Here is a 27,949-nt window from a genome sequence, read left to right as displayed (position 1 = left end):
CGTGGCTATTTTCAGACCTTGAATATTCTTGAGTGCCTAGCTACTCAATTCAAGATGGAGTCACTCTAGTCATGTTTTATTAAACCAGGGGCCTGGTAAGCAGGGGTTCCTCTAACACCCCCATGTGCCCATGAGCCACCCTCATTGTCACCTACCTGATGCTGCCTTTGGGGAAGGCCACAGAGAAGGCTCCAAGCCCAACGAGGGAGTCCGCTGCGGATTTCAGACCCGGCCATATCCAGGGCCTCAGGCAAGCCATCAGGTCACTGTCTCTGCTTCTCCCGTGGTTTTGGCTTCAATCTCTCCTGCTGCTGAGAGATACTCGCCATGTCTGCTAGACCTACAGCCCTGGCAGGCCCAGGGACATCTTGCAGCCTGGGAAGGAAGAGGCTGTGACTCCTGCCAGCCCCAGCAGCAGTCCTGGGAGAGTCCCTGTGGGTCTGGCTATATCCCATGCCCACCCTTCAGCCACACTGTGTCCTGAGGAATGCAGAATTAGGACTGACCCACTTAGGCCACTGGTGGGAGACAGGAGTGGTCAGAGCTCAGTCCCATTTTTCCCATGAGGCCTTTCAGCCCTCAGATGAATTCGTGGATAGAAACAGATACGTGAGCGGAAGAGCTCCGTGCAACTTCCCTGCAGCCTCCAAACCCCGAGGACCCGTGGGGAAGGGAGGAGAGCTCCAGACGCTTCCCAGAGCCAAGAGAGCCAGGCTTGTGTGTGGGTCTGTGTATAACGTCTTCTCAGGTCTCCGTGGATATGAAGGGCTGTGTACACAAATAAACGGGAGGAGGCCCCTGTCGTAGGCAGAATTCCAAGATAATCTCATGATCTCAGACCCTGTGTAAGCCCCTCCACTTGAGCATGGGTGGGACTTGTGCCTTGCTTCTAGCCAACAAGATATGCCACAGAGATGTCACTCGGTGGCCACACTGCTTAGCTGGAGCGTGTCTCCTGTGGCCTGGAAGAAGTGAGCTGAGGTTGCACTGCCCACGGAGAGGGCCATGTGGCAGACCTAGGGGTGGCCTCCAGCCCACAGCCACAGGGAAAGGACAGATTCCTCCCAGGGCAGCTTCCAGATGAGAACACAGGCAACGAATGGATCCGCAGCCAGCTATAAGGCTTCCAGTAGCAGGCTCTAGGCCAGGCCCAGGCTCCTGCCCCACAGAAGCTGTGAAATCAGAAATGGGTGTTGTTTTAAGCCACTGAGTTTATGACAATTTGTTACACAGCATAGAAAACCAGTGTACCTCCATTTTTCCTTGTGGAATAGCTGCCATAGCCCCAAACTGGCCCCTAGTCCCAGTGTGGCGCCTGCTCAGCCCCTCGCCATGGTCCACTTCAGAAGTAGTGTCCTAAAATGCAAAGGGATTGCCTTGGTTCTCCAGCTAAAGCCCACGAGTGCCTCCTCTTGGTTCTCTGAATAAAATGCAAATGCAAACTCTTTAGCAAGGCCATAGGAATGGGCCTTGGCCCTACTCACTGTCTCTGTAGGGCTGGGGTGGGAGAGGTAAACTCCCCCCAGGCCCCTCATGCTCCAGGCCCTCCTGATCCATGCATTTTTCCTCTGGATCTCTGTTCCCTCCTCCCCTCCAACACACATGCAAACACACCCCTTCTCCCCTCCCTTTCCCCTTCCTCTTTAATGCTCAGCTCAAATGTGGCCAGGAGGCAGGGTTCCGGCCCTAGGGGCTGGATGAGGTGTCCGTCTGCCTCAGGCTCCCCTCGCCATGCAGTTCCTCTGGCCTGGCCCCATTGCCTGGTCACATGACTGCCCACCCTCGGATGGTATACTGGGGGTGGCAGCAAAACCTCAGCGTCTCCCAGGACCAGCTCGGCCCGAGCCCTCAGTGAGGGTCTGTTGAAATGAAATCATGAAAAGCATAGGGGGTAGGGGTCATTTCACCCTTTCCTGTCCTCTGAATGAGGAGCAGGCGTGAAACATAAGCAGGGCAGTCTTGGGAACAGATGCTCCCCAGCCCCCTGGTCTGGACCACCTGGGCACCTGGAACCCAGCTGCCATTTGCTGGAACCCAGGGAGGTGGGTTGACGCCCACATGGGCTGTTTTATTTGCTTGCCACCCCCTTGCCAGCATACTGACAACACCCTGTCATTCCAGAGAGGGAACCAAGGCTGGGGCCTGCCCCCACACACACACTGGCTGCTGAGACAATCGGCCTGGGTGTGTCCCTCTGCAGGGGAAGTGGTGGCCCGGCCCACTCTGAGGGCCAGGGAGGGGTTTTCCCCAGGGTGGGAGCTTCTTGCTCCCTGGATACTAGATAAAGCCCTCCATGAGCCCCTGTGAAACAAGGGGCGCCTGGCAGTCCCTTTCCACCTGTCTCCACCCAGAGGAAGGCGCAGGGACTGAGACACCCTCATCTCCTCCCTTCCTGCCCCGCCGCTGGAGCTTTGTAAGCTGGAGCCAGGAAGCCGGAGTGTGGGGAACTTGAAAGATCTGCAGCCCCTGCTCTGACACCGCTGAGCAGGAAACTGCGTGCGTCCAAAAGCAGCCCCAAGGCCTTGTAGGACAGTGGACAGTTTGCTCTCCCGGCTGAGGCTGCCCACCCCAGGGTTCTGGCGGTGCCTCATCTGCCCCCGGAGACCCCAGCCCCTGTCCCTGCCAAGCTTTCCAGGGTCCCCCCATGCTGGGGTGACAGAGGCAGTTCCCCAAGAATGAGGTACCCCAGCTGTCCCGTCCTCCTATAGGCATAAAACAACCCCCACGCCTGCCACACACACACAAGCTGTGTCTGCTTTTGGCCCAGTCAAGCCAAAAACTCCCCTGCTCTGGGTGGGGATTGTTGACTGACTGTAAGTGCCACGTTTGTGCAGCATAATCTCTAATTCTCGAAACAACTCAGCCTGGAGCGTCTTATTATTATTATTCCCATTTTATCTTTTTTTTCCATTTCTCCTAGCCTTGTAATTATTACTCCCATTTTATAGTTGAGGAAACTGAGGCTTCACAATGTTTGGTGGCTCCTGGAGAGCTCATAAAGCCAACGAGCTACAGCTGCAAGTGTGGGCTGGGTGATGACTCCCAGGATGCAAAAAGCCTGGCGCAGTGGAATAGGTTTGCCACGGAATACACTCGTGAGCAGAAAACATTCCAAACCCAAACCAGAGAGAGTGCGTGTGCATGTGTGTGTACTTTACACACCCAAGAAAGCCCAGCCCTGATCGCCTGCCTTAGGAGGTAGGAGGATGCGAGGGACTGAGAGTCCATGTCCCCCTAGACACATACGTTGAAACCCTCATCCCAGTGTCACGGTATTAGGAGGTGGGGCCTTTGGGAGGTAATTAGGTTGTGCCGGGGGAGCCGTCGTGATGGAATCACTGCCCTTACCAGAGGCCAGAGGGCCGGTGCCTCCCCGCTGTCACGTGAGGACATGATGAGAAGGCAGCCATCTGCAAGCCGGAAGACAGCCCCTGCCTGAATCCGAACATGCTGGCGCCTGATCTTGGATTTCCAACCTCCGGAACTGTGAGAAATCAATGTCGGTTGTTGAGAAGCACCCAGTTTATGGTGTTTTGAGACAGCTGACTGGACTAAGGCAGAATGAAAGAGGGGAGGACTCACTTGTTTCTTCACAGGATTAAAGAGGTGAGCAGGTGGATGGAAATAAGAAGGGGAAGGAGGGAAAAGGGGGAGGGGGAGACAGACAGGGCAAAGGAGAGGAGAAAAATGGACTCTCTTTTTATGTACTTTTCTGTATTTCTGTTTTCTGTAATAAGGATGAGCTGCTTTTGCAATAATAATATTACAATTTATTTAAAGCACTACATAAAAATATTAAACAAATCTTCCACTGTGCCAGTCACAAAAGCATTACTTAATGCTCACGCCTGTAATCCCAGCACCCGGCCAACATGGTGAAACCCCATCTCTACTAAAAATACAAAAATAAAAAATAAAAAAATTAGCCAGGCATGGTGGCACGCACCTGTAATCCCAGCTGCTCAGGAGGTTGAGGCAGGAGAATCGCTTGGATATGAGAGGCAGAGGTTGCAGTGAGCTGAGATGGTGCCATTGTACTCCAGCCTGGGCGACAGAGTGACACTCGGTCTCAAAAAAAAAAAAAAATCTAAATAGGGGATTCCCTCCTCCCCCCACCACAATCCACTAACACACGACGATGCAGGCCACACACTCACTAGGAAGGCAAGGCTTGGGGCAGAGGCGGCAGGGGCAGCGGGCAGAGAGGGCTTCACCTGGGTCAGCTGTGTGAGCAAGACTTGGGCAAGCTCTTTAGCCCCCACCCCCCCCACACTCAACCCCCTCTGTAAAATAGGCTGAGGATACCTACAAGTCTGTGTGAAAACTAAATGAGAGACTGGGTACGTGTGTATGCAACAGTGTCTGGCACACCGTGTTTGATAAATAGTGGCTAACATGATTAACTGTGTGTTCACATTATGTGAATATTCTTAATATTGCTCCTGGTCCTAATACTAAGAATGATAAATTAGGAGCATTTTGTTAATCAAGCCCCAAGCTTTGTTAGCCTTCACAAGCAGATTGATCCTTTACACAGTTTTTTAAGCCCCAAATTTCCAAGTGATGTTTATCGCCTTGCTGTCCCTCCCCGCCAAGCTCTTGTTTTTGGGGTTTTTTTTTTTTTTTTTTTTTTTGAGAAGAAATCTCGCTCTATCGCCTAGGGTGGAGTGCAGTGGCACGATCTCAGCTCACTGAAACCTCCACCTCCCAGGTTCAAGCGATTCTCCTGCCTTGGCTAGGATTACAGGTGCCCGCCACCATGCCAAGCTAATTTTTGTATTTTCAGTAGAGACGGGGTTTCACCATGTTGGCCAGGCTGGTTTCAAACTCCTGACCTCAAGTGATCTGCCTGCCTCGGCCTCCCAAAGTGCTGGGATTACAGCCGTGAGCCACCACGCCCAGCCCCCTGCCACTCTTGTATTTTAATGAGCAGTTAGCAGGTGTTCCATCCAAGGGGGCCTCACCCAGGTGCCAGAAGGAGCACAGGGCCTAGGTTTGTGCAGGCACCAGCTGCAGACTAGCCACAGGGCTCTCCCATCCTAGGCCCCTCTGGGACATGCTGGGCACGCCCCGAAGGTTAGCCTGCCATCAATGGCCCAGTAAGCTGGGTTTTGGAGCTCACTTTTAAGGAGCTGTTTATACTCGGTGAGACAGGAGCAGCATGACATGCACCCAGAACCTCCTGCCCTTGGCCCCACACCGCCCTCCCCACTCTCTCCACCCTCCCCACACTGGCTGGTCCCGCTGCCCACTCCTCAGAGACTCACCCCCGGCTGCCTTTTTGTGTCTGGCCAGGTGCATTAGAGGTCCACCTTTCAGGATGCACCCTTTTACCCCCTACGCCATGTGCTGACCCCAAAATCCTGGGGTGCAGAGCCAGACAGTGGTGAACACACGCTGGCAGCCCAGATGTGTGCAGCCCCAGAGCTCTTCCCATCCTCCCGCATGCGTGTGGATAGCATGCCTGGGACAGATGCTGGCCCCCAGCCCCACGGTGTGAGGCTCTCTCAGAATACCTGGGTCCTGAGGAGGCCTCAGCCACCACTGCCTGTGGGACTGGCCAAGCCGCTCAGCCTCTCTTAAGCCTGCACTCACCTGCAGATAATGATCCCTGCCGGGTGATCATGAGGGGATGGCAAAAGAGAAAGTGCCTGGTAAATGTGTGTGTAAAAGATTGGCATAGCAGCCCAGTGTGTGCCAGGCTCCTAACCCAGGAAGCCTTAGACAGTGGAGGCCAGGCTCTGAGAGCAGATGAAACCAGGGTTTAGAGATTCCACCTGGGAGCAGGGTCAAGCTGCCCTCTGGTGCCCCATGGTCGCTGCCCGGGTCAGAGACACCCCACCTTCCCCCTTGAAAGCGCTTTCTCCCACAGGGCAAATGCTTCCACAGCCCCAGTGGTCATGCTACCCTGCAGCCACTATAGCCCCTCAGGCCTCCTCCTTTTCACTTTTTTAAAACATTGTGTGATTTTTAAATTTGTTGTAGAGACAGGGTCTTGCTATATTGTCCAGGCTGCTCTTGAACTCCTGGGCTCAAGTGATCCTTCAGCCTTGGCCTCCCAAAGTGCTGGGATTACAAGCGTAAGTCACCACACCCAGCCCCAGGCCTCCTCCTGAGCCAAGAGGCTGGGGCCTCCAGGTACCAGCAGGGCCAGAGGCCTCAGGAAGCCCCCAGTAAAGGAGCTCCCAGAGCAAACAAGGTGACCAGCATGCAGCACACAGGCGGGGAGTGGGGCTGTGGGGCAGCCCCTGGGGAGGCTGCACAGAGGAGCTGTTTCCCACTGCCCCTTCCCAATGCCAGAGCTCATCAGGGCGGACACTGCTGCTGCCTGTGGGCAGGACAAGGTGAGGGGCACTTCCTGAGGAAGAGGGGCTTAGAGGGCCTCTCCCCGGACCCTGGGCCAGTCTCTGGGGCTGCCATCTCACAGACCCTTGATGTGGGGGCATGAGCTTCAGCGTGACTCCGTGGCAGGCCCCACATGCTTCATGAGCTGATCTGTGTGCTGAAAGGGAGACAGCAAGCCGGGCCTGAGCCCTAGCTTGAGGACTTCTGGGGCATGGCTTGGGGCAGATAACACAGGCAACTTTGGCAAGAAGTAAAGAGGGACTTCCTGGACACGGGGGCTGTTGCTCTGTACTAGAATGGGCTGCCAGGTGGTGTGTTCCAGTCGGGTGGCACTGATTCTCAAGGAGAATCGCTTGAACCCAGGAGGTGGAGGATGCAGTGAGCTGAGATTGCACCACTGCACTCTAGTCTGGGCGACAGAGTGAGACTGCGTCTCAGAAAGCAAACAGGCCAGACTCAGCAGCTCATGCCTGTAATCCCAGCACTTTGGGAGGCCGAGGCGGGCGGATCACCTGAGGTTGGGAGTTCAAGACCAGCCTGACCAACAGGGTGAAACCCCGTCTCTACTAAAAATACAAAATTAGCTGGGCGTGGTGGCACATGCCTGTAATCCCAGCTGCTCGGGAGGCTGAGGCAGGAGAATCGCTTGAACCCGGGAGGCGGAGGTTGTGGTGAGCCAAGATCGCGCCATTGCACTCCAGCCTGAGCAACAAAAGCAAAACTCCGTCTCAAACAAAAATTGCAAAAATAGTACACAGTACCATGTACCCTCTACCCAGTTCCCCCTCACGTTAAAGTCTCGTGTAACCATGGCACATTTGTCAAAACTATGAAATTAACATTGATTCAATACTATCACCAACTGCAGACTTTCTTTGGATTTCACCAGTTTTCCACTAATGCATTTTTACTATTTCCAGATCCAGTCCAGGGAGACCAGGGTGCATTTAGCCATCGTGCCTCATCCAATGTGAGATGGTTTCTCAGTTCTTTCTCAGTTTTCATGACCTTGACCCTTTTGAAAAGCTGTGACGAGGCATTTTGTGGGTGTTCCTCCATCTGGGTTTGTCGGATGTTTTTTTCATGATTAGACTGGAGTTGTGCATTTTGGGAAAGAATAACATGGCGATGAAGGGCCCTTCCCATCACGTCATATCAGGAGTAGGTGATTTCAACACAATTTATCACTGGTGACATTAACCTCTGTTTCTTGATTGAAATGATGAGTGCAAGGTTTCTCCACTGCAAAGCTGCTATCTCCCTTTCCATACTTTGTTAGAAATGTGTCACTAAGTCCAGTCCACACTCAAGGGGAGGAAAATTAAGCTCCATTTCCTGGAGGGGAGTTCTCTCCATATATTATTTGCAATTCTTCTGTACAGAACTGCACCTTTGCTTCCATTTGCTTATTTACAATGCATTTTCGTTACCTCCTGTCCCCTCCCTCCAAGCTGAGTGGCTAGGTGAGCTCCTCCCCTGGGCCGTGTGCTAAGGGAGAGCCCCATCCCTGTGCTTTCTCCTTGCATTTCGTGAACTATACCATAATCATTACTTTCCTTGTGAGCTTCCTTACCATGGGACAGTTTTTAAAAAGTTACGTATTGAGCAGTCACTGGCAGGCACCTTTGTCAAGTATTTTTATGAGCATGATATCATTTTACTCCCATGACATCCTGTGGTTATAGTTTCCATCCCCATTTTACAGATGAGAAAACAGGCTCAGAGAAGTCAAGCTACTGGTCCAAGGTCACACAGGAACCATGTCACACCCATCTCTCCCCAGTGCCCAGCCCAATGGCTGGCAGCATATCCAGCTTCAACAGGAACTTGCTTACTGAAGAGCAGCCCACACGTGAATGGGCATAAAAAAGCAAAACAGCAGACCCCCAGGTGGTTGTCCATCACTGCCTCTGGGAGTTGAGCCTACAGCCAGGGAGTTCAGCGAGTTCGGTCCGGGGCCTTGCCCCCTCCTGCCATGGCCCAACACCAGCAAGCAGAAAGAGGGGTCCTTCTTGTAGTAGAGCGACGGCTCCCACTTTTTCTTTTTTTTTAAAGATGGAGTCTCACTCTGTTGTCCAGGCTGGAGTGCGGGGGCGTGATCTTGGCTCACTGCAGCCTCCACCTCCTGGGTTCAAGCGATTCTCCCACCTCAGCCTCCCAAGCAGCTAGGATTACATGCGCACACTACCACACCCGGCTAATTTTACCCACTTTTTCAAGTTCCCACACAGCAGTGGTAAACTGGGGAGAGGGCAGCTAGGGTTAGTGAAAGGAATGATGATTCTGTCCAAAATGTGAGTGCCAGATGACTGCAGACAGGCGGACTGTGCCTCTCTCAGCTCCCCATGCCATGCAGAGTGGCCCAGAGTAACCCAAGGGGACCCAGCATGGATCTGTGAGTGACGCTGAGCCAGGAAGGTGTCCAGGGAGGGGCTGCAGACCAACCTGGGCACAAGGCCTCTTTCTAAGCCCACCCTGGTTAAGTGCTTTACCAGTTTCTCGGTGAGGATCAGCCTCAGCCTGCACTGGGCCTACTCAGTAAAGGTTTCCACGGTCTTTGGAGTTGGAGCCCCCAGTTTAGGGCAGAGACAAGTATAAGCTGACCAAGCAATAGAAGAGATGCCCACATGAGGACTCCTGGGAGGGGCACTGACTGCAGCCTGGGTGGCGGCTCCTGGGCAGAGGGGGAGATGCCGTGGCTACGGAACAGGCCAGCAGGAGGAGCCAATGGTGATGAGTGCCCTGGTGCCAGGAAAGCCCTTGGCAGAGGGCCTGGCCTGCCTGGGGGAGGGTGGTGACTCCTGGTTCCAATGTGCTCAGCTCTGAGCCAGAGGCTGGCCTGCCTCAGATTGGGCATTTCCTTGAAGTGGTTAAAATTCGTTTTTGTGCTGAGTCAGGAAGCTAGCCGGCTTGGGCCTCCCCGCCTCCAACCCTGAGTGGCACACAGTACCAGTCATCAGCCTGAGCAGAGACCTGGGTAAGTGCCCCCTGGCTCTGCCCAGGGGACAGGAATGACAGCAGCGTCCCAACAGATTCCTGCTCAGGCCCCACAGGGATCCACACCAAGTCACCCTGTGAGATGTTTCTCCACTGGTCACTCTGCCAGTGCCTTGAGCTCCTGGCCTGGCTGGCCCTGCTGCCCCATCTGCGCTGGTGCCAGCACTACGCTGGGTCACTGGGGAAGTCGGGCTGGCAACATACCCAGATGCAGTTGGCTGAGCAGATGGGCTGGGTAGCCACGAGGACCCTTGGAAGGCTGCCCTCCCAGGCCAGTCGGCAGTTTGTGCTGTTGCCCAGAGACATGCTGGCCTCCTGAGGCTTTCTTCTGGGGCGCTCCTGGGGTACTCTGTCCAAGAGGTGGCAGGGTGGCACTGCAGTGTGGTTCGGGGCGGGACTCAGCGTGAGTCTGGAGGCAGGGCGTCTAGTCATTCCTCTGCCCACGCTTTGAGTAACTGAGACAGGCTGCTTCTGTTCTCTGTGTCTCCATTTCCCTTTCTGTAAGATGCAGAGATTGGACTAAATCAGTGGTTCTCATCGCCGCGATTCCTGGACCAGTGGTGTCAACAACATCTGGGAACTTATTAGACATGCATATTTGGCTGGGCGCAGTGGCTCATGCCTGTAATCTCAGCACTTGGGGAAGCCGAGGCCAGCAGATCACCTGAGGTCAGGAGCTTGCGACCAGTCTGGCCAACATGGCGAAATCCCGTCTCTACTAAAAATACAAAAATTAGCTGGGCATGGTGGTGGGCGCTTGTAATCTCAGCTACTCAGGAGGCTGAGGCGAGAAAATTGCTTGAGTCCAGGAGGTGGAGGTTGCAGTGAACTGAGATCATGCCATTGCATTCCAGCTTGGGCGACAGAGCAAGACTCCGTCTCAAAAAAAAAAAAAAAAGATGCAGATTCACAGACCCCACGGAGACCTGCTCAGTCAGCAGCCAGCGGGTAGGCCCGGCAATCTGTGTTTTGATGCGCCTTCTGGGCTCATGCTGGAGAACCACTGGCCTGGACACTGGCCTAAGTTTCTTCCTAGGCTTATTTCAATTCACTGGGCACCCACCGCATAGGACGATCTTGTGCTAAGAGCTGGAGAATGCAAAGGTAGACGAGGTATGAAGCTAGTACCAAAAGGGCACCTCTGTTTCCTAGGTGGCTACCTCCTATCTGTCCTTAACACCCAGCTCAAATGATGTCTTCTTTGGGCACTGTCCCAGACCAGCCCTCCCACCAGTTCCTCAAACAGGAGCAGTCGGGTCCCACCTCTTCCCCGGACGCCTGTGCCAGCACGGCTCTTGGTATATAGGATGTACCATTGTTTGTGAGTCAGTTTCCTGCTGAACAGTAGGGATGGGAAGGGCCGAGGGTGGTTCCTGTTCCTCCACGGTCCCACAGCCCTGAGCACCAAGGGGTCCCATTCCCCACCATAGACTGTACTAGCCCAGCCTCTGCAAGGCCCCTGCCAAGTGCCCATGTCCTCAAAGAAGCTTTCAGGGCCCACTACACCTATATCCCCATTCTGGGGCTTTTCTTTGCCAAAAGTTGCAGATTGGGCCATGTAGCCCCTCTACTCTGAACCTAAAAGCCTAAGCCAATCTGGTTCTCCCTCTTGGGAGGTTTGAATACGTAACACACAGTGAGGTTGTAGCCCAGCCTGGAGACACAGAAAGAAGGCCGAGTGCAGCCACCGAGGCAGCCAGAGCCACGCAGCAGGAGGTGCGTCCAGCGCAGGGAGGGGTATGGCAGCCACAGCACGAACAAAGCGCACCGGCTTCCTCACCCTCCCTGGAGTGATGGGACTGAGCACCCCCTTTCGTGCCTTGTGGGAGCTGCCCACAGCCCCTGACTCTGGGCCGGCTTACAAGGACTCAGCATGTGCTCTTAGCAGCCCCTTTTCCAGGGGCAGGCAGTTGGGAGAAAGCAGCACTGGACCCGAGCTGGAGGGATGGATCCTGGGCCCTCCACTCACTGGCCAGCAATGATGGGCGAGTGGCTTCACCTCTCGTCCCTCAGTGGCTTCATCTATAAATGGGGCTGAAATCAGGGGATCAAAAGGCATGAAGAGCTAGCCCCTAGCACGACACTTGGCCTACTTTTGGTATTTAATAATGTCTTCTGACCTGGTCCTCCTTCGTACCTCAACCACATCAGACACAGCGTCATGATGATTTCTCCCCTGAGCAAAGTGGCTTTGTGTGAAGTTGCTAGGCCTGAGTTTCCCCATCTGTAAAATATGCAGGTCGACCTGGATGATCTGTGCCTCAGCTACCCCTACAGACCTCTCTGCGCACCACTGCGAGTGCCCCTAGCGGAGGGAGACAGGGGCCCTGGGGTGTTGGGAGGAATGGACACTCACTTCCAGTCAGGCATTGAACAGGTCAGTGGATTAGTGGGTCTGTGATTCATTCATCCATCCATTTTGTCAACCATTTGTTAGGTCATTTGTCAACTAGACAGCCAGCCCAGCAGCTGGTCAGCTCACAGCATGTTCTGGTCCTTGTACTGCTTCCAGCCCAGTAAGCTCAACCAAAGAGAAAGACAACAGAAGAATGAGAATAAACAAACTCCAACTGCCCACAACAACACACTGAGTGAAAGAAGCCAGACCCCAAACTGAACATACTCTATGATTTTCTTTGTATTATAAAAGTGTCACACACACACAAAAAGTGTCAATACATCCCAAACCAACCAACGGTGTCAGAAGCCATGATAAGGATTATCCTATGCAGGGGATCAGGGAAAGGGTAAGTAGTGACTGGAAGGCAGCTCAGGGGCTTTTGGGATTCTGATAATATTCTGTTTCTAAATCTGGGTGCTGGCGACACAGTGGGTTGGCTTAGTGAAAATTCATTGAATTGTACATTTAAGTTTTTGCACTTTCCTATATCTACGCTATGCTATACTTCAATAAAAATTTACCCCAAAAATAAATAAATAAAAGAAGATGAAAGAAAAGAAAAGAGGCCGGGCGCGGTGGCTCACGCTTGTAATCCCAGCACTTTGGGAGGCCGAGGCAGGCGGATCACGAGGTCAGGAGATCGAGACCACAGTGAAACCCCGTCTCTACTAAAAATACAAAAAATTTAGCCGGGCGTGGTGGCGGGCGCCTGTAGTCCCAGCTACTCGGAGAGGCTGAGGCAGGAGAATGGCGTGAACCCGGGAGGCGGAGCTTGCAGTGAGCCGAGATCGCGCCACTGCACTCCAGCCTGGGCGACAGAGTGAGACTCCGTCTCAAAAAAAAAAAAAAAAAAAAAAAAAGAAAAGAAAAGAAAGAAAAAGCAAGGAAATGCACAGAGCAGTTGACTCAGCAATTCCAGTTCTAAGAGCTGCTCACCTGTAGTTACCCTTACAGGTGGGCAAATGATGGAGGGGCATGATATTCCTGGAAAACTGGAAACCTAAACATCTTGGTTATTCAACCACAATGTTAAATAAACAACACATCCATATGATGGAATATTACCATTACAAAGTATTAGGTTGATCATTATGTACCAATTGGAATAAGCCCTAAGACTGAAGTCAGTAAGTGAGCCCAGGAGGTACAGAGCACTACCCTCTGCAGCAGCACGCGTGCATAGCCATAGGCTCTCTCTGGAAGGACACAGGAGAAAGTGGTGGCATTCTGGCCTGCAGGCCCACCACGCTCTCCCCTAGGGGATGTTATCTGTGGCCACATCCAGTTTGCCTGCCAGACCATGCTCTTCCCGAGGGTCTACGGAGCCTGGTGCCAGTGGTCTTAGTGAAGTCTCCAAGTGAATGATTCGCAATAATCTGTAGCTTACAAATCGCCATCCCTCTGACTGCGGGCATGGCCAGAATCAGGGGTTTGGCGACAACCACAGCCTGTCTGTCCATTTGGAAGATGGGCTAGATGTGAGCAGAACAGGGACTCATGGCTGAAGAGGGCACAGTTCCCACATGCACCTGCTGTCCAAGGAGCAGAAACAGACCCTGGGGCAAGAGAAGCCAGAGTGCCAGTTCAGGGAGAGCTGCTGCTGCCTTCTGTCCTGCAGGAAAGACGACTTGGCAAGGTCACACCGGCAAAACAAGGATTTGTATCCAGGTCTGACTCCAAAGCCCAGGCGTGCTGCCTTCTGCTGAGGCATCGGCCGTTTGAGGGTATCAGGGAGGGCTTTGCTGGGGAGTCATATGCAGTCCTTTTCTTTTTTTTTTTTTGAGACGGAGTTTCACTCTTGTAGCCCAGGCTGGTGTGCAATGGCATGACCTCGGCTCACTGCAACCTCTGCTTCCTGGGTTCAAGCGATTCTCCTGCCTCAGCCTCCCAAGTAGCTAGGATTACAGGCGCCCCCCCACCATGCCTGGCTAATTTTTTGTGTTTTTAGTGGAGATGGGGTTTCACCATGCTGACCAGGCTGGCCTCAAACTCCTGACCTCAGGTGATCTGTCTGCCTCGGCCTCCCAAAGTGCTGGGATTACAGGCGTTTGAGCCACCGCGCCCGGCTGTCTCATGCAGTTTTGAAAAGTCAAAGCAGACAAGAGTTGGCGTGTTCCACGCAGAAGGAATGCTGTCTAGAAACAGAAGAGAGTGGAGTGACCTTGAGAGTACAGGATTCTGTATTGGGTCAGTGGGGGCAGGAAGGCAGCAGGGAAAGCAATTTGGGAAACTGGTCAGAAATGATGCAGGAAGTGCTGGCTGGAGCCTGGCTACAAAGACTCATGGGTTCCTGGCTATGGAGCCTGATGTCAGTCCTATAACTGGTTGGATTCCAACTGACGGCTTGAATACAGGTTCAGCTCCATCTCTGCTTCCAGAAGATCATTTTGGCAGTGAGGTGAGGGCAGATTGTAGGGCGTCTGGCTGGAGAGAGGGAGACCTGTTGGGAGGCAGTGGCAACAATTCAGGCGAGCAGGTGGTGGCCAGGACAAGGACTGGCGTGGGTGACATAAGAGTTTGAGAGGAACTGAGAAGGAAGAAGGGCATGCTGTAATTGGCAGAAGAAAGCAACTGTGGGAAAGGGATGAGGTAAAGGTGACGCTCAGGTTTCTAGATCAAGGAACAGCGTCTCCAGTTGTACCCTTCACGGAGGCGAGAAATCCAGATTTGGCTGGAATCCGAGTTCAGCTTTTTGTTTTTTGAGACTGAGTCTCTGACATGCAGGCTGGAGTGCAGTGGTGCCATCTCGGCTCACTGCAATCTCTGCCTCCTGGGTTCAAGCGATTCTCCTGCCTTAGCCTCCTCTGAGTAGCTGAGATTACAGGCGCCTGCCACCGTGCCAGGCTAATTTTTGTATTTTTAGAAGAGACGGGGTTTCACCATGTTGGCCAGGCTGGTCTTGAACTCCTGACCTCAGGTGATCCGCCCGCCTCGGCCTCCCAAAGTGCTGGGATTACAGGCATGAGCCACCGCACCCGGCCCTGAGTTCAGTTTTTTTAAGGACACAATTAGAGGTGCTCACGGGATGTTCAAGCAGGGAGGCTGGTAGATACCTTCGATTCGCTCATTCACCTACGTGGACGAATTAGACAGCCAGGCTCCCTGGCCTTGGGAAAGTCCTGGTGGGGAGACAGATGACAAACAAATCACTGAAGTAATGGAAAAGGGACAGTTCAAGAAAAGTGTCGTGGAGGAAGAAAACCAGAGGGCCCACCAGAACGGGACTGGAAGTCGACCCCGAGGGTGCGTCCGCTAGAGGCGGCCTCTCTAGGTGGACTGCGGGTGAGTGTAAAGGGGGCATCTGGGGGAAAAGCATTCTAGGGAACAGCAAGTGCAAGGACCTGGAGACGGCAAAGGGGCTGGTGGGACAGGTGTCCAAGAGGAGGCCAAGGCTGTCTCTCGCGGGCGTGGGGAGAGGCATGGGGCTGGAGAGGGAGGGCCTGGGTCCCTGCAGGAGCTCACAAGCCACAGTGGGGAGAAGCGTTACGCTGAGTACAGTGGGAGCCACTGAAAGGGTTAAAGACCCCTGGGGGTGCTGAGTGGGAAGGGGCTCTGGGAGCTGGAGTGGACGCAGGGAGACCAGTTATAAGGCAAATGCAGGAGTCCAGGCAAAAGAGAATATTCCAGTCTGTATCTAAGACTTAACTCTGCACACACAGAACACTCTGCGCCCCTCTCAGAGCCTCCGGGGTCTTCGTGCGAGCAGTTTATCACGGTTCATTCGTCTTAAACCCTCTTACTATTTCAGCAAACACCCTCTCCTCAGCCGGGTCAACCCCTCTGCCCAACCCGAGTGGGCCCCGCAGGAGCAAGTGGGGACCAGAGTCCTGCTCAGGTGAGTGGTGGGGCCCGGCCTGTTCCCCTGAGACCAGGCTTCTCTCGCTCAGAGCAAAGCCCCGGGGTGCCGGGATTCTCTCTCTGCTCCCCCTCCCTGGATGTGAGCTTTTAAAAAAGGAGGATTCCTCACTGCGGCCTCTGCCCCTTGTACTGAGCGCCAACCCGCATCACATCTCAGCAAACGCGCGCGCAGTGGACAGACGGAGGGGTGGCTCCTCGCTGAGCTGAAGACTGCGGCGACGCAAATAAACAGAATGGTTCCTGCTCTCCACGAACCTGGCGCTGCAGCCGTGGGCAAACCACACCAAGAGACGCGAGCAACCGAAATATAGGGAGAAAAAAAAAGGTGCCCTGGACAGCGGGCTAGATGTCTCCTGCAGGCTCCAGGACTTCCCGGAGGGGGCGGCGTTTTCTCGGGGCCTGGGAAGAATAGGCGGGTTTCAGCGGGCGCCTTCTGGGTGACGACCCGTTTGGGCTTCCCCTGACCCCGTAACACAGCGGAAGAGGCTCAGAGACGCCAGAGGAGGAGCGTCAGCGGGACACTCAGGCCGAGAAGCTCTGACTCCCGGTGTCTGCAAAAATGACCGGATGCAGGAATGTCACCTAGAACCGACCAGCCTTCCGACCTCTCTGGTCAAGGACGCATTCCTAATAGACGAAGGGAGAGTGACAGAAGTTAAAAACAAACAAAAGCCGGGTTGAGGCCTCTAGGTGGGTCTCCGCTACCGATGGATTCAGCCGGTGGGGCTGCAGGAGGTTCCTATAAGCGCGGTCCCCTCTCCCCGCACCGAGTCCGGCCCCGACCCTGGGATTTCCCCAGGCGCAGCCGCCGCCGCCGCGCCGCCCCCTCCGCCCCGCGCGCCCCTGGCGCAGCTGCGACCTTTCCCTTACTTTCCAGGGCCTCAGGCCCCGCCCCTCGCTCCGACCAAAACACGTGCCGCGTCCCGTCCTGCCTGATCACGCCGCGGCCAGGCTCCGATCACGCGGCCCCCCGCGGCGCTCATTGGCCGGCCGGGCATGGGCCGGGCACGAATTGGCTGGCGGCGGCCGGCCCCGCCCCGGCGGGGGCGCGGTGTATTTTGGTTCGCTTCCGCGGCCGCCCCGCCCCTCCCGCGCCTCGAGGGCCGCGCCGGGGCAGAGCCGCGCGGGCGGGCGGGCGAGGCGCTTGCCGGCCGCAGGAGCTCCGGGTAGCCGTCGCCGCCGCCCGCAGCCCACGTGCGGCCGCTGCTGCACCCGAGCTCACGCCCCGCGGCCGCTTTGTTGCTCCCGGCCGGCCGGCACGATGCACACGCCGGACTTCGCGGGCCCAGACGACGCGCGCGCAGTAAGTGGTGGGGCTGCCGCGGCGGGACTACTCGTCTGAGCGAGGGGCGAGACGGAGAACGCGGTGCGGGGCTTGCGCGCCTGTGAAAGCGGGAGGTGGGGCGTGCGGGGCTTCGCTGCGGCCGCGCCGGTAGGGGCCTGGGCGGGCTCCGGAGCCGGACGGGGCGGCGGCCGCGCGGGGCGCGCCCGGGTCGGCGGGGGCGAGGAGGGGGCGTGTGCCCCGCGCAGCTTTGTCTTGCACTTCCTGGGCGGCCCCGCCCCGCTGGCCCCGCGGCTATTTCCAGCCATGACGTCACCCCGGTCCTGTGAGCCGGACGGCCGTTGGGCGGGGGAGCGGCTGGCGGGAACGCGGCACGCGGCCGTGGGGGCGAGGCAAGGGCTGCTGGCGGGAACGCGGCACGGTTCTGGGGGCGGGGCAAGGCTCGGGGGCGGGGCACGCGGCCGTGGGGCGGGATAAGAGCGGCTGGCGGTAGTGCCGCTCGGCCCTGGGGGCGGGGCAAGGTCTGGGGGCCGGGGCAACGACGGGAGGCGGGAACGCGGCACGCGAGCGTTGGGGGCCCTAAGCGTTGCGACTCGGGGGCTTCGGGGAGGTAGCCGTGGACGTGGGCCGAGCGCGGGCCTCCTGGTGTGCGGGCACTGTGGGCCGGGCGAGCCCTTTCCCGCCCGTGTGGTGAGCGGGCCTCGGCCCTCGGTTCTGTGACTTCACGGGGGGTTTCGTGACGCAGCCTGCGGGACAGAGGCTGGGGATTTGAGGTGGCCTCGTCTTGTTTGATCTCGGGGAACCGCGGCAGACGGAAAGCTTTGATACTTTGGTGCATGGCAGATTGAGAGGAAACGTGTATCTTCGTACAAAGTTTCCTTTCCTTTTTTTTTTTTTTTTTTTTGATACGGAGTCTCGCTCTATCGCCCAGGCCAGAGTGCAGTGGGCGCGCGATCTCGGCCCACTGTAACCTCCCTGGGAGGGAGGGATATTACTCTTCTCAGAGTAATATCACCCTCTCACCCCCGGGTTAGTTTTCTTTTGGAAGAGATAGCTCATTCCAGCCTCTTCCCTTCTCTTCCCCTCCAGATTAAAGAGACAGTGAGGGTCGGGTGCGCTGGCTCATGTCTGTAATCCCAGCACTTTGGGAGACCGAGGTGGGTGGATCACCTGAGGTCGGGGGTTCGATACCAGCTTGACCAACATGGCGAAAACCGCTCTCTACTAAAAATACAAAAATCAGCTGAGCGTGGTGGTGGGCGCCTGTAATCCCAGCTACTGGGGAGGCTGAGGCAGGAGAGTCGCTTGAACCTGGGAGGCAGAGGTTGTGGTGAGCCAAGATGGTGCCACTGCACTCCAGCCTGGGCAACAGAGCAAGACTCTGTCTCAAAAAAACGAAGCCGGGCGCCTGTAATTCCAGCACTATGGGAGGTCAAGGTGGGTGGATCGCCTGAGGTCAGGAGTTGGAGACCAGCCTGGCCAACGTGGTGAAACCCCGTCTCTACTAAAAATACAAAATTTTCTGGGCGTGGTGGCGGACGCCTCTCCCAGCTACTCTGGAGGCTGAGGCGGGAGAATCGCTTCAATCCGGGAGGTCAGGAGTTCAAGGCCAGCTTGACCAACATAGCAAAACTCTCTTTCTACTAAAAATACAAAAATTACCCAAGTGTGGTGGTGGGCACTGCAGTGAGCCGAGATTGTGCCACTGCACTCCAGCCTGGGCAACTGAGCGAGATTCCATCTCAAAAGAAAAAAAAAGAAGAAAAAAATACTGCAAAGAGATCCTTTCCGAGATCCTGGCAGGTTGGCTTCCTGTCACCACCTTTTAGCCTTGGGACAGTAACAGATGACATTTGCTCCGAATCTGTGGAGGGAATTGGTGGAACTGCTTGGAGTCCTGGAGGCCTAGGGGGAAGGCCCCAGAGTCTCTGAGAGCATCTGTAGGGACACTGCTTTGGCGGCTTTGCCGCCTCAGAGAGCCATGGTCAGGGCGCCGCGGCCACTGGCAGACCGACTAGATGGCCTCAGTGTTGGCTCCTCCTCCCTGGGCAGCTGCTTTACCCCAGCCACTGTTCGGCTTGAACCTCAGGAGTTAATTTTATTAATCATTTACCCAAGAAAAATACGAACTTAGTAGCCTTTTTTAAGAGTCAGGATTTTTGGTGGCAATGCTTGCCAGCTTAGTTCTATCTTTGAAATGTTGGCTTAAAAGCTGAATTGTCATGAGCATTCCTTGAACGTCTTTTACTACAGCTCGGTGTTTGTTGCTATGGAGTATTGCATGTGCATTACATGCATAGTGTAGGCTTCTGGTATGCATATCCACATGCCCATCATTGGTGGCCTCTGTATTTCCCCTGCACTGAGAAGCCGTTGTGTTGTGTCGCCTTCAGGTTGACATCATGGACATATGTGAGTCCATCCTGGAGAGGAAGCGGCATGACAGCGAAAGGTCTACTTGCAGCATCTTGGAACAGACAGACATGGAAGCTGTCGAGGCTCTTGTTTGTATGAGCTCCTGGGGTCAAAGATCCCAGAAAGGTGACCTGTTGCGGATAAGACCCCTCACGCCTGTCTCTGACTCTGGGGATGTCACCACCACTGTGCATATGGATGCAGTCACACCTGAACTACCAAAAGACTTCCATTCTTTATCGACTCTGGTAAGAGGAGGTGGGAGGGAGGAGCATTTTTGTGAAATGACTAGAGTAGCTGAACTCAGTGTGTTGAAGAACTTGTGAGAAGATTCCCTGGGATGCTGGCAAATAAGTTGCATACCCTCTGTGTGTGGGTCTGAAGGAGTAGAAACTCTTCCTTCAGCCGGGCATGGTGGCTCAAGCCTGTAATCCCAGCACTTTGGGAGGGCCAGGCAGGCGGATCGCGAGGTCAGGAGTTCGAGACAAGCCTGACCAACATGGTGAAACCTCGTCTCTACTAAAAATACAAAAATTTATCTGGGTGTGGTGGCAGGCGCCTGTAGTCCCAGCTAGTCAGGAGTCTGAGGTAGGAGAATCGCTTGAACCCGGGAGGCGGAGGTTGCAGTGAGCCGAGATTGCGCCACTGCACTCCAGCCTGGGCGACAGAGTGTGACCCCATCTCAAAAAAAAATAACAAAAAAAGAAACTCTTACTTCATTTCTGAAAAATGTGCTCTTTCTATGGATGGATCATACCTTGCTAGCTACGTGGTTAATGTCCGTGGGATGAAACCTACAGATTAATGTGAGAAAGTGGAATTTACTTCCCCAGGGGAATCTTGGGGTGGAGCTTAGGTTCTCCTGGTGACCCAGCCTAGTATCAGGATATATCGGTAGCAGCTGGAGAAAGCATGTACTTTGACATCAGATTGCCTTCGTTGGGTGGCACCTCTGCCCTCCCGTGGCAGCCGACTCCTTAATGTGAGTTCTGTGAGTTGGGTGCAGTAAGCCACTCTTGTTTTTTGGTTTTTTAATTTGCTACATCTGTGAAAGTACCTGGAGAAATTGCATCTCAGCTTGGAGAAGTTGAGAACTGTAGGTTGCTAACAGAAGTGGAAATTGTGTTTGTCCTGGGCTGGAAGCTTGCTCTGAAAGAAGAGTGTAGAAAGCAGATTTGGAGAGGGATGGGAAGGGCCTGTGGGTTGTCGGGAGGGTTGCAGAAGTGGTGGGCCTGGCGGCCAGGAGCTCCTCTCAGAGTTCCCTGCATTGGGCTCTTGTGTAGGTTTGGGAGAGGTAAACACTGTGGGAATAAGCTGAGAAAGCAAAGTGCCCCATGCAGCCTTGAAACCCACTGGGATGTTGAAAACAGGGTTAGCTGAGTGTCTCGATGATTCTGTGTAGAGGTATTGGGAGCATTGTGATGAATTAAATCCCTTTTAAAACAATCTTTTCACATGGTACTTTTTTTTTTTTAAGTGCATAACTCCTCCTCAGAGCCCTGATCTCGTGGAGCCATCGACAAGGACACCTGTTTCTCCCCAAGTAACAGATTCCAAAGCATGCACAGCCACGGATGTCCTCCAGTCCTCTGCCGTAGTGGCCAGAGCTCTGAGCGGGGGCGCGGAGAGGGGCTTGCTGGGTTTGGAGCCAGTGCCCAGCTCTGCCTGCAGGGCCATGGGGACCAGCGTGATCCGACACACTGGGGAGAGCCCTGCTGCCTGCTTTCCCACCACCCAGACTCCAGATTGCCAGCTTTCTGACAGCAGAGAAGAAGAGCAGCTTCTGGGACACTTTGAAACTTTGCAGGACACACACCTCACAGACAGTTTACTCAACACTAACTTGGTGTCCTGTCAGCCCTGCTTGCACAAGTCTGGTGGCCTGCTGCTCACTGACAAAGGCCAGCAGGCAGGGTGGCCTGTTGCAGTTCAGACTTGCTCACCAAAGAATTATGAAAATGACCTGCCCAGGAAAACCACTCCTCTGATTTCTGTCTCTGTCCCTGCTCCCCCTGTCCTTTGCCAGATGATCCCTGTGACTGGACAAAGTAGCATGTTACCACCTTTTTTGAAGCCCCCTCCCCAGTTGTCTGTGGGGACTGTGAGACCCATCCTAGCTCAGGCTGCTCCAGCGCCTCAACCTGTGTTGGTGGGACCTCCTGTGCCTCAGGGAGCTGTGATGTTGGTCCTGCCCCAGGGAGCCCTCCCTCCATCTGCTCCCTGTGCAGCCAATGTCATGGCTGCTGGGAATACCAAGTTCTTGCCCCTTGCCCCTGCTCCAGTGTTCATCGCCTCTAGCCAAAACTGTGTCTCTCAGGTAGACTTTTCCCGAAGGAGGAACTATGTTTGCAGTTTCCCAGGTTGCCGGAAGACCTACTTCAAAAGTTCCCACCTTAAGGCCCATCTTCGCACTCACACAGGTAAGCGCCGGGGCAGGTAGGGCATCGGGTACACCAGACCTTGTGGTTAGGAAGCATACCTTGAGCCGCCTTTGGCTGGGAGGGGATCATGAGAACCCCTGGTGAAGGTGGAAGTGTAGCTTTTTCTTTGGCTCTGAAAAGCCTGCACAACCTTTGTAAGGGTGGGGTTGTTAACATAGCCATCAGGAGTTTGCATACAGAGCGCTCGCCCTAGAAGATAAAATGTAGTATAGTTCTGTGATTGTGTCTTTTGGTAGCTTTTAGAGTGACTCACAGTGCCCCCTTCTGTTCGTTCACATTGCAGTAGACGTTTCATGCCTTTTTTTTTTTTTTTTTTTTAAAGAAAACATGCATTCGTTCACATTCAGTAAATATATCTTACCAGTGTGACTTATGTTTATGTGGGAAAAGGTCTGGCCAAACTATAGAAAAGTTCAAATTCTAAAATATTTTTTAAAAGAATATAGTTTTCTTACCGCTGAGAGTAGTTTTTAAAGTAAGTCACACAAGAAACTATGCTGACCTAATGATCTCTCTGTTGTCTAACCAGCTCTGTCCAATATAATTTTCTGCGATGGTGGAAATGTTTGCTGTCTGTCCATTAGGGTAGGCACTGGCTACTTGAAGTGTGTGGCTAGTGTGCCTGAGGAACTGAATTTTACATTTTTTAATACTTGAAGTTTAAATAGCTCCATGGGACCTGTGGCTGCCCTGCTGCCCAGCAGTGGTCTGCGTGTTGCTGGTTAGACAATCGCTTCAGTAGGTGAGGGCACCATTTCTCAGGTGTTCTGTGAGTTTGTGTTCTGTTGCTGTGATCGTGGTAGCCTCCACGTGTAGAATAAAGTGCAGTCTGGTGTTCAGACATTATAAGAGGAACGCTACTACTACATTCTACTGAGTGGCTGCTTGCTTTGAGGATAAGGCCAAACTTGGCCCATGAAGTAGTCGCCTCTGCCCATTCAGAAACAGTCTCCCCAACGTTCTGTGTCTGGGTCCGTATTTGCACCCTTCCCCCTTGGCCCTCTGCCCATCTCTACTTACTGAAACCCTCCGAGGGCCTTCCTAGGATTAGTTATTAGATTGTTTCTTTATCTTCCTTTCTTCTTTGACCCCAGTGGTTTATTGTAGGTCTTACCATATTCTCTTTGTTTTTTAGTTAGTTATATATTTATCTCACCTGGATATATTCCTGGTGCCTGATACAAGGGCCTGACACTACTCAGTAAATGAGGGTTGGTCGTTTGCATGGCAGATGGACGTGGGGCTGTGTCAGGGAACGGGTGTTTCTGAGGGGAATTGACCTGCCTGCCTCATTTAACGGGCTTGTTGACTTGGTGAGCTCTGCATTTCACCGGGACTCTCCAGGGGAACTTTGCATCACACCAGAGCACAGCTTCCAAATTTGGGGAGGTGACTGAGTGAGGTTTTACTGTTTATTCAGTTTACCTTGGTAGAAGTACTGACAGAATGACCTGCAGTGATTGCAACAAGTTGCTTCCATGTTTCCTAAAGTACTTCCAATTCAATAACAGGCCTTGCACAAGGGCTCACGCCTGTCATCCCAGCACTTTGGGAGGCCGAGGTGGGCAGATCACGGGGTCAGGAGTTCGAGACCAGCCTGGCCAACATGGTGAAACCCTGTCTTTACTAAAAATACAAAATTAGCTGGGACTGCTGGCGCACGCCTATAATCCTAGCTGCTCAGGAGGCTGAGGCAGGAGAATCACTTGAACCTGGGAGATGGAGGTTGCAGTGAATGGAGATTGCACCATTACACTCCAACCTGGGTGACAGAGTGAGACTCTATCTCAAAAAAAAAAAATTGGCCAGGCGCTGTGGCTCATACCTGTATTCCCAGCACTTTTGGAGGCCAAGGCAGGCAGATCACGAGGTCAAGAAATTGAGACCACCCTGGCCAACATGGCGAAACCCCGTCTCTACTAGAAATACAAAAATTAGTTGGGCTTGGTGGCGTGCTCCTGTAGTCCCAGCTACTTGGGAGGCTGAGGCAGGAGAATCACTTGAGCCTGGGAAGTGGAGGTTGCAGTGAGCCAAGATTACGCCACTGCACTCCAGCCTGGTGACAGAGTGAGACTCCGTCTCAAAAAATAAAAATAAAAAACTGTAAGAGTTCTGAAGAATCCCCTTGTGCCATTTTGTAAACTTGGAGTTTTCATGAGAACTAGAAACTGGGCAAGTTTACCTTGGATAAGATTGGTTTTTATATATATTTCTACCAACCTGAAAAATATTTAAATTGGAGTAAGGTAGAGTGAATAGATGCTACTTTTTCTTTTTTTTTTTTTTTTTTTTTGAGATGGAGTCTTGCTCTGTCGCCCAGGCTGGAGTGCAGTGGCACGATCGCGGCTCACTGCAAGCTCTGCCTCCCGGGTTCACGTCATTCTCCTCTCCTGCCTCAGCCTCCCGAGTAGCTGGGATTACAGGCGCCAGCCAACATTCCTGGCTATTTTTTTTTGTATTTTTAGTAGAGACGGGGTTTCACCATGTTAGGATGGTCTCCATCTCCTGACCTCATGATCCGCCTGCCTCGGCCTCCCAAAGTGCTGGAATTACAGGTGTGAGCCACCGCGCCCGGCCGGTGCTACTTTTTTTCTTTTTTAGGCGGAGTCTCACTCTCGCCCAGGCTGGAGTGCAATGGCGCGATCTCAGTTCATTGCAACCTCCGCCTCCCAGGTTCAAGCGATTATCCTGCCTCAGCCTCTGGAATAGTTGAGATTACAGGCGCCCACCACCACACCCAGCTAATTTTTGTATTTTTAGTAGAGACGGGGTTTCGCCATGTTGGTCAGGCTGGTCTCGAACTTCTGACCTCAGGTGGTCTGCCCGCCTCGGCCTCCCAAAACGCTGGGATTACAGGCGTGAGCCACCGTGCCCAGCTGGATACTACATTTTTTATTTTTATTTTTTTGAGACGGAGTATCCCTCTGTCGCCCAGGCTGGAGTGCAGGGGCGCAATCTCGGCTCACTGCAAGCTCTGCCTCCTGGGTTCACGCCATTCTCCTGCCTCAGCCTCCGGAGTAACTGGGACTACAAGTGCCTGCCACCGCGTCTGGCTAATTTTTTGTATTTTTAGTAGAGACAGGGTTTCACCGTGTTATCCAGAATGGTCTCGGTCTTCTGACCTCGTGATCCGCCCGCCTCGGCCTCCCAAAGTGCTGGGATTACAGGCGTGAGCCACTGCGCCTGGCCGGATGCTACATTTTTAATTAATTTATTTTTGTTTTTTTGGTAAAGATTGGGTTTTACTTTCTTGCCCAGGCTAGTCTGGAACTCCTGTGCTCAACTGATCCTCTCCAGCCTCCCAAAATGCTGCGATTATAGGTTTGAGCCACTGTACTTGTACTTCTCCTGATTTATTTTTAAATATATTTTGAAAGATTAGCTTGAAATCTTTGGGTGCTAACATATTGCATCTTAAGTGTGGGAGGAATAAATGCCTTTTGGAAGATTTCTTGACCCAAATCATCCAATTCCAGAATAATAAGATATCACTTTCTTCTGAGTTTGATGAACACGATTTTAAAACGACATGAATTAACCCTTTGAATAAGGTGCTTAGCATTTCCTTTCTCTTTAATATGTATTTTCTCACCTCACAGGGGAGAAGCCTTTCGGCTGCAGTTGGGATGGCTGTGATAAAAAGTTTGCTCGTTCGGATGAGCTGTCTCGCCACCGCAGAACTCACACAGGGGAGAAGAAGTTTGTGTGCCCGGTGTGTGACCGACGTTTCATGCGCAGTGACCACCTGACGAAGCATGCCCGGCGCCACATGACGACCAAGAAGATCCCAGGCTGGCAGACAGAGGTTGGCAAGCTGAACAGAATCGCCTCTGCAGAGAGCCCGGGGAGCCCACTGGTGACCATGCCAGCCTCTGCCTGAAAGGTCCACTAGGACATCACTCAGGGGGTTTTTAAAAAGCCTCTTTTCAGGAATGGAACTGATGGATTCCTCTCCCACTGCCTCACCCAAAAAAAAACAGTCTTGGGGGCTAGGAGAAGATCAGGGAGCTGGTTTTGATGAAAGTATGTTAACTTCTCTTTTCCACTTGGGACCCTGTTCAGTATCTTGTAGTTTCAAAAGTTTTTTTGTTTTGTTTTGTTTTTTTAAAGAAATGATAGAAAATTTGATAATCTGAATCACCAGCATTCAAACAAATATTTCGGCAATAAAGTTTACAAAATCTGGATTTTTACAACCTTTCTATTGATGTTTTGGAGAAATAAGACAGGGTACTAATTTTTATACTGTTTTTTATAAAAATATTTATATTGTTGGTGCTCAAATCACCAATTTCTAGCTAGATCATTTTGCAACCTTCTTTTCAGTGTTTAATAACAAAGTTTTTTCTAATGGCCCTTCTTTTAGTAAACTCGACATGTTATTCCACCACAAAAATCACAAGTTATCTGGCCTTTTAGATCTTTTTGGAATCGGACCTGGTTGAATAAGGACCTCTTCAAAGGGAAAAATAAGTTTTGCAGTCAGCTTCTTCATAATGTTTTCAAGGAAATTCTAGGCAATCATTCCTGTCACCCAAGAACTAGAATTTTGGTTGACTGGAACTAGTGAGCCTGTGTCCATGGTGTGTCATGAAGGATGTACTCCAGAGAGTAACAAGCCACTGGGCAGATCCCAGGAACCAGTACTTGCTGCAGGATCTAGTCTGTAATAGTCTTGGCCATGGCTCTGCTGAAAGCAAGCCATTCAGTTTCTTGTTTGTACCTAAAACACCAAAAAAAGGTAAACACTCAAATCCAGCCGCTTTGTCAATTGTCAGTTCTGACTTCTTTTGCTGTGGCCTTATCCGTACTATATTGTGGGTAGAGTAACTTCTCAGAAAAAAAGGAAATGTCTGTATTGGTTGGATGAAACTCCACCAGAGCACAGCTTAGCTGGGGTGAGATGCATTTGAAGGCAGGCAGTGCCAAGATTCTGCTTCCTTTGTTTGCCAAATACTAGAAACGCGAGGAAATGCAAGTTACGCTAAGTGGCAGTAATACTACCCAACTGCCTTTCTGTTCATTTTGTTTGAAGGAAATTGTTTTGACCAAACAGAAAATTACTTGGAATGGCGTGTTTTACAGTCTACCTAGAAAATAGATGGACAATATTTTTCAACTGTATGAGCACATAGATAAACGGGAGAATATGGCCGCCTGTGTTCAAGAAGCCACTGACACTGGTTTTTGTTAAACATTGGAAGTTCAGGCAATGGAATAAATGTAGGAACATACAGAATGTTGCACTAATTTGGTAGCCTGGGAATTTTTTTTATTGTGCAGTATGTATTTAAATTTTGTCTGTGTTAATTACCGGCATTTACCTTTATTTAAATGATGGTAAGGTTGGAATATTGAATAAAATTAGGTTTTGTGTTTTGTTCTTTGTAGTCTGATAAAATCTCCACCTGGTCATTCATTGTGTGTGACTTGATACCCATTAACTTGCCCCTTAGTATCAGCTGTTAACTTGACACAAATGTGTGTGTTTTTCGGAGGTGTTTAGTTTGGACACTCCATAGGTGAGTGTCCTGTCATCGTGAGACAGCACAGTTGTTGTCTCATGTTGGGCATAGTTCATGTTTCCTCACCATCCAGTCCTTTCTCCTGCTCATCAAAATCAGCATACACATTTTTGACTGTACACACTATAAATGGCATCAAATTTGGATATTTTTCTTAATTATGACATGAAAAGTAATGTTAGTCCTGCCAGTATTCTGGTGGATAAGGTCTTTTGAGTATTTGGTTGCTTGTCACAACATTCTCCAAGTAGTGATATTTCTAAAGAAGAGATAGATGTTGAAAAAGGTTTTAATTTACACTTCCATTTCCTGATTACATTTGGAAATACTTTGTGTAAACCATCCCCCTTCCACCTCCATTTGTCTGTTGAAAGATTTTAAGTTGGAAACAGTTCCTGTCTGAAAACTCTTCTGAGAACCACAAACCTTGTGTATGGATTCGGCATGGAGCCCTCAGCTGGCGGCTCTGGGTGCTGACGGCCGCTGGAGAGGCGGGCTCCCCTCGTGCACTTTATTGCCTGGGCAGTTTTGCTTGATCTTTTGTGACTTTGAGCCTTTTAAGTAGTTTGATAAGACTTAAAATGTTTCATAATTATGTTTTATGTAACAGACTTTGCCACTATTTAAATGAGTATGTGTAATGTAACTTTTCTCTTTGAATCATATAAAACTTGATTTTAAACTG

General features: G+C 52.4%; 1 protein-coding gene and 1 long non-coding RNA gene across 8 annotated transcripts; one reads left to right on the top strand and one right to left on the bottom strand.

Moving 5' to 3' along the window:
* Nucleotides 1-3,425: 3,425 nt before the first annotated feature.
* Nucleotides 3,426-27,949, top strand: KLF11 (KLF transcription factor 11). 5 transcript variants are annotated; one of them, XM_063623981.1, is made up of 4 exons: nt 3,426-3,606; nt 19,277-19,546; nt 20,776-21,718; nt 25,339-27,949. In XM_063623981.1, exons 1-4 carry the CDS (start codon nt 3,562-3,564, stop codon nt 25,617-25,619), a joined length of 1,539 nt encoding a protein of 512 aa, XP_063480051.1. In that variant the 5' UTR covers nt 3,426-3,561; the 3' UTR covers nt 25,620-27,949. The 5 variants fall into 5 exon arrangements, with proteins under 5 accessions (XP_063480051.1, XP_055110322.1, XP_055110319.1 ...); XM_055254347.2 differs by lacking the exon at nt 3,426-3,606 and adding an exon at nt 16,178-16,291; XM_055254344.2 differs by lacking the exon at nt 3,426-3,606 and adding an exon at nt 16,687-16,904.
* Nucleotides 7,968-16,086, bottom strand: LOC129468593 (uncharacterized). 3 transcript variants are annotated; one of them, XR_008652717.2, is made up of 4 exons: nt 15,857-16,086; nt 14,385-14,862; nt 11,699-14,183; nt 7,968-9,840 (listed from the first exon to the last, which is right to left on the bottom strand). It is a non-coding gene; the product is annotated as an uncharacterized lncRNA (long non-coding RNA). The 3 variants fall into 3 exon arrangements; XR_008652719.2 differs by having other exon boundaries at nt 11,699-14,587; nt 14,766-14,862; XR_008652718.2 differs by having other exon boundaries at nt 11,699-14,862.

Source organism: Symphalangus syndactylus, chromosome 18 (genome assembly GCF_028878055.3).
Source record: "Symphalangus syndactylus isolate Jambi chromosome 18, NHGRI_mSymSyn1-v2.1_pri, whole genome shotgun sequence".
NCBI classification, from domain to species: domain Eukaryota; kingdom Metazoa; phylum Chordata; class Mammalia; order Primates; family Hylobatidae; genus Symphalangus; species Symphalangus syndactylus.
The sequence above is the reverse complement of the archived record's forward strand: the minus strand, read 5'-3'. Positions and strand labels throughout refer to the sequence as shown.

Excerpts from the sequence above, each read along its gene's own strand:
- KLF11 (XM_063623981.1), top strand. The coding sequence starts at position 3,562 with ATGAAAGAGGGGAGGACTCACTTGTTTCTTCACAGGATTAAAGAG. Across the intron at positions 3,607-19,276 it reads TTCTTCACAGGATTAAAGAG|GTTGACATCATGGACATATG; the intron begins GTGAGCAGGTGG and ends TGTCGCCTTCAG. Across the intron at positions 19,547-20,775 it reads TCCATTCTTTATCGACTCTG|TGCATAACTCCTCCTCAGAG; the intron begins GTAAGAGGAGGT and ends TTTTTTTTTAAG.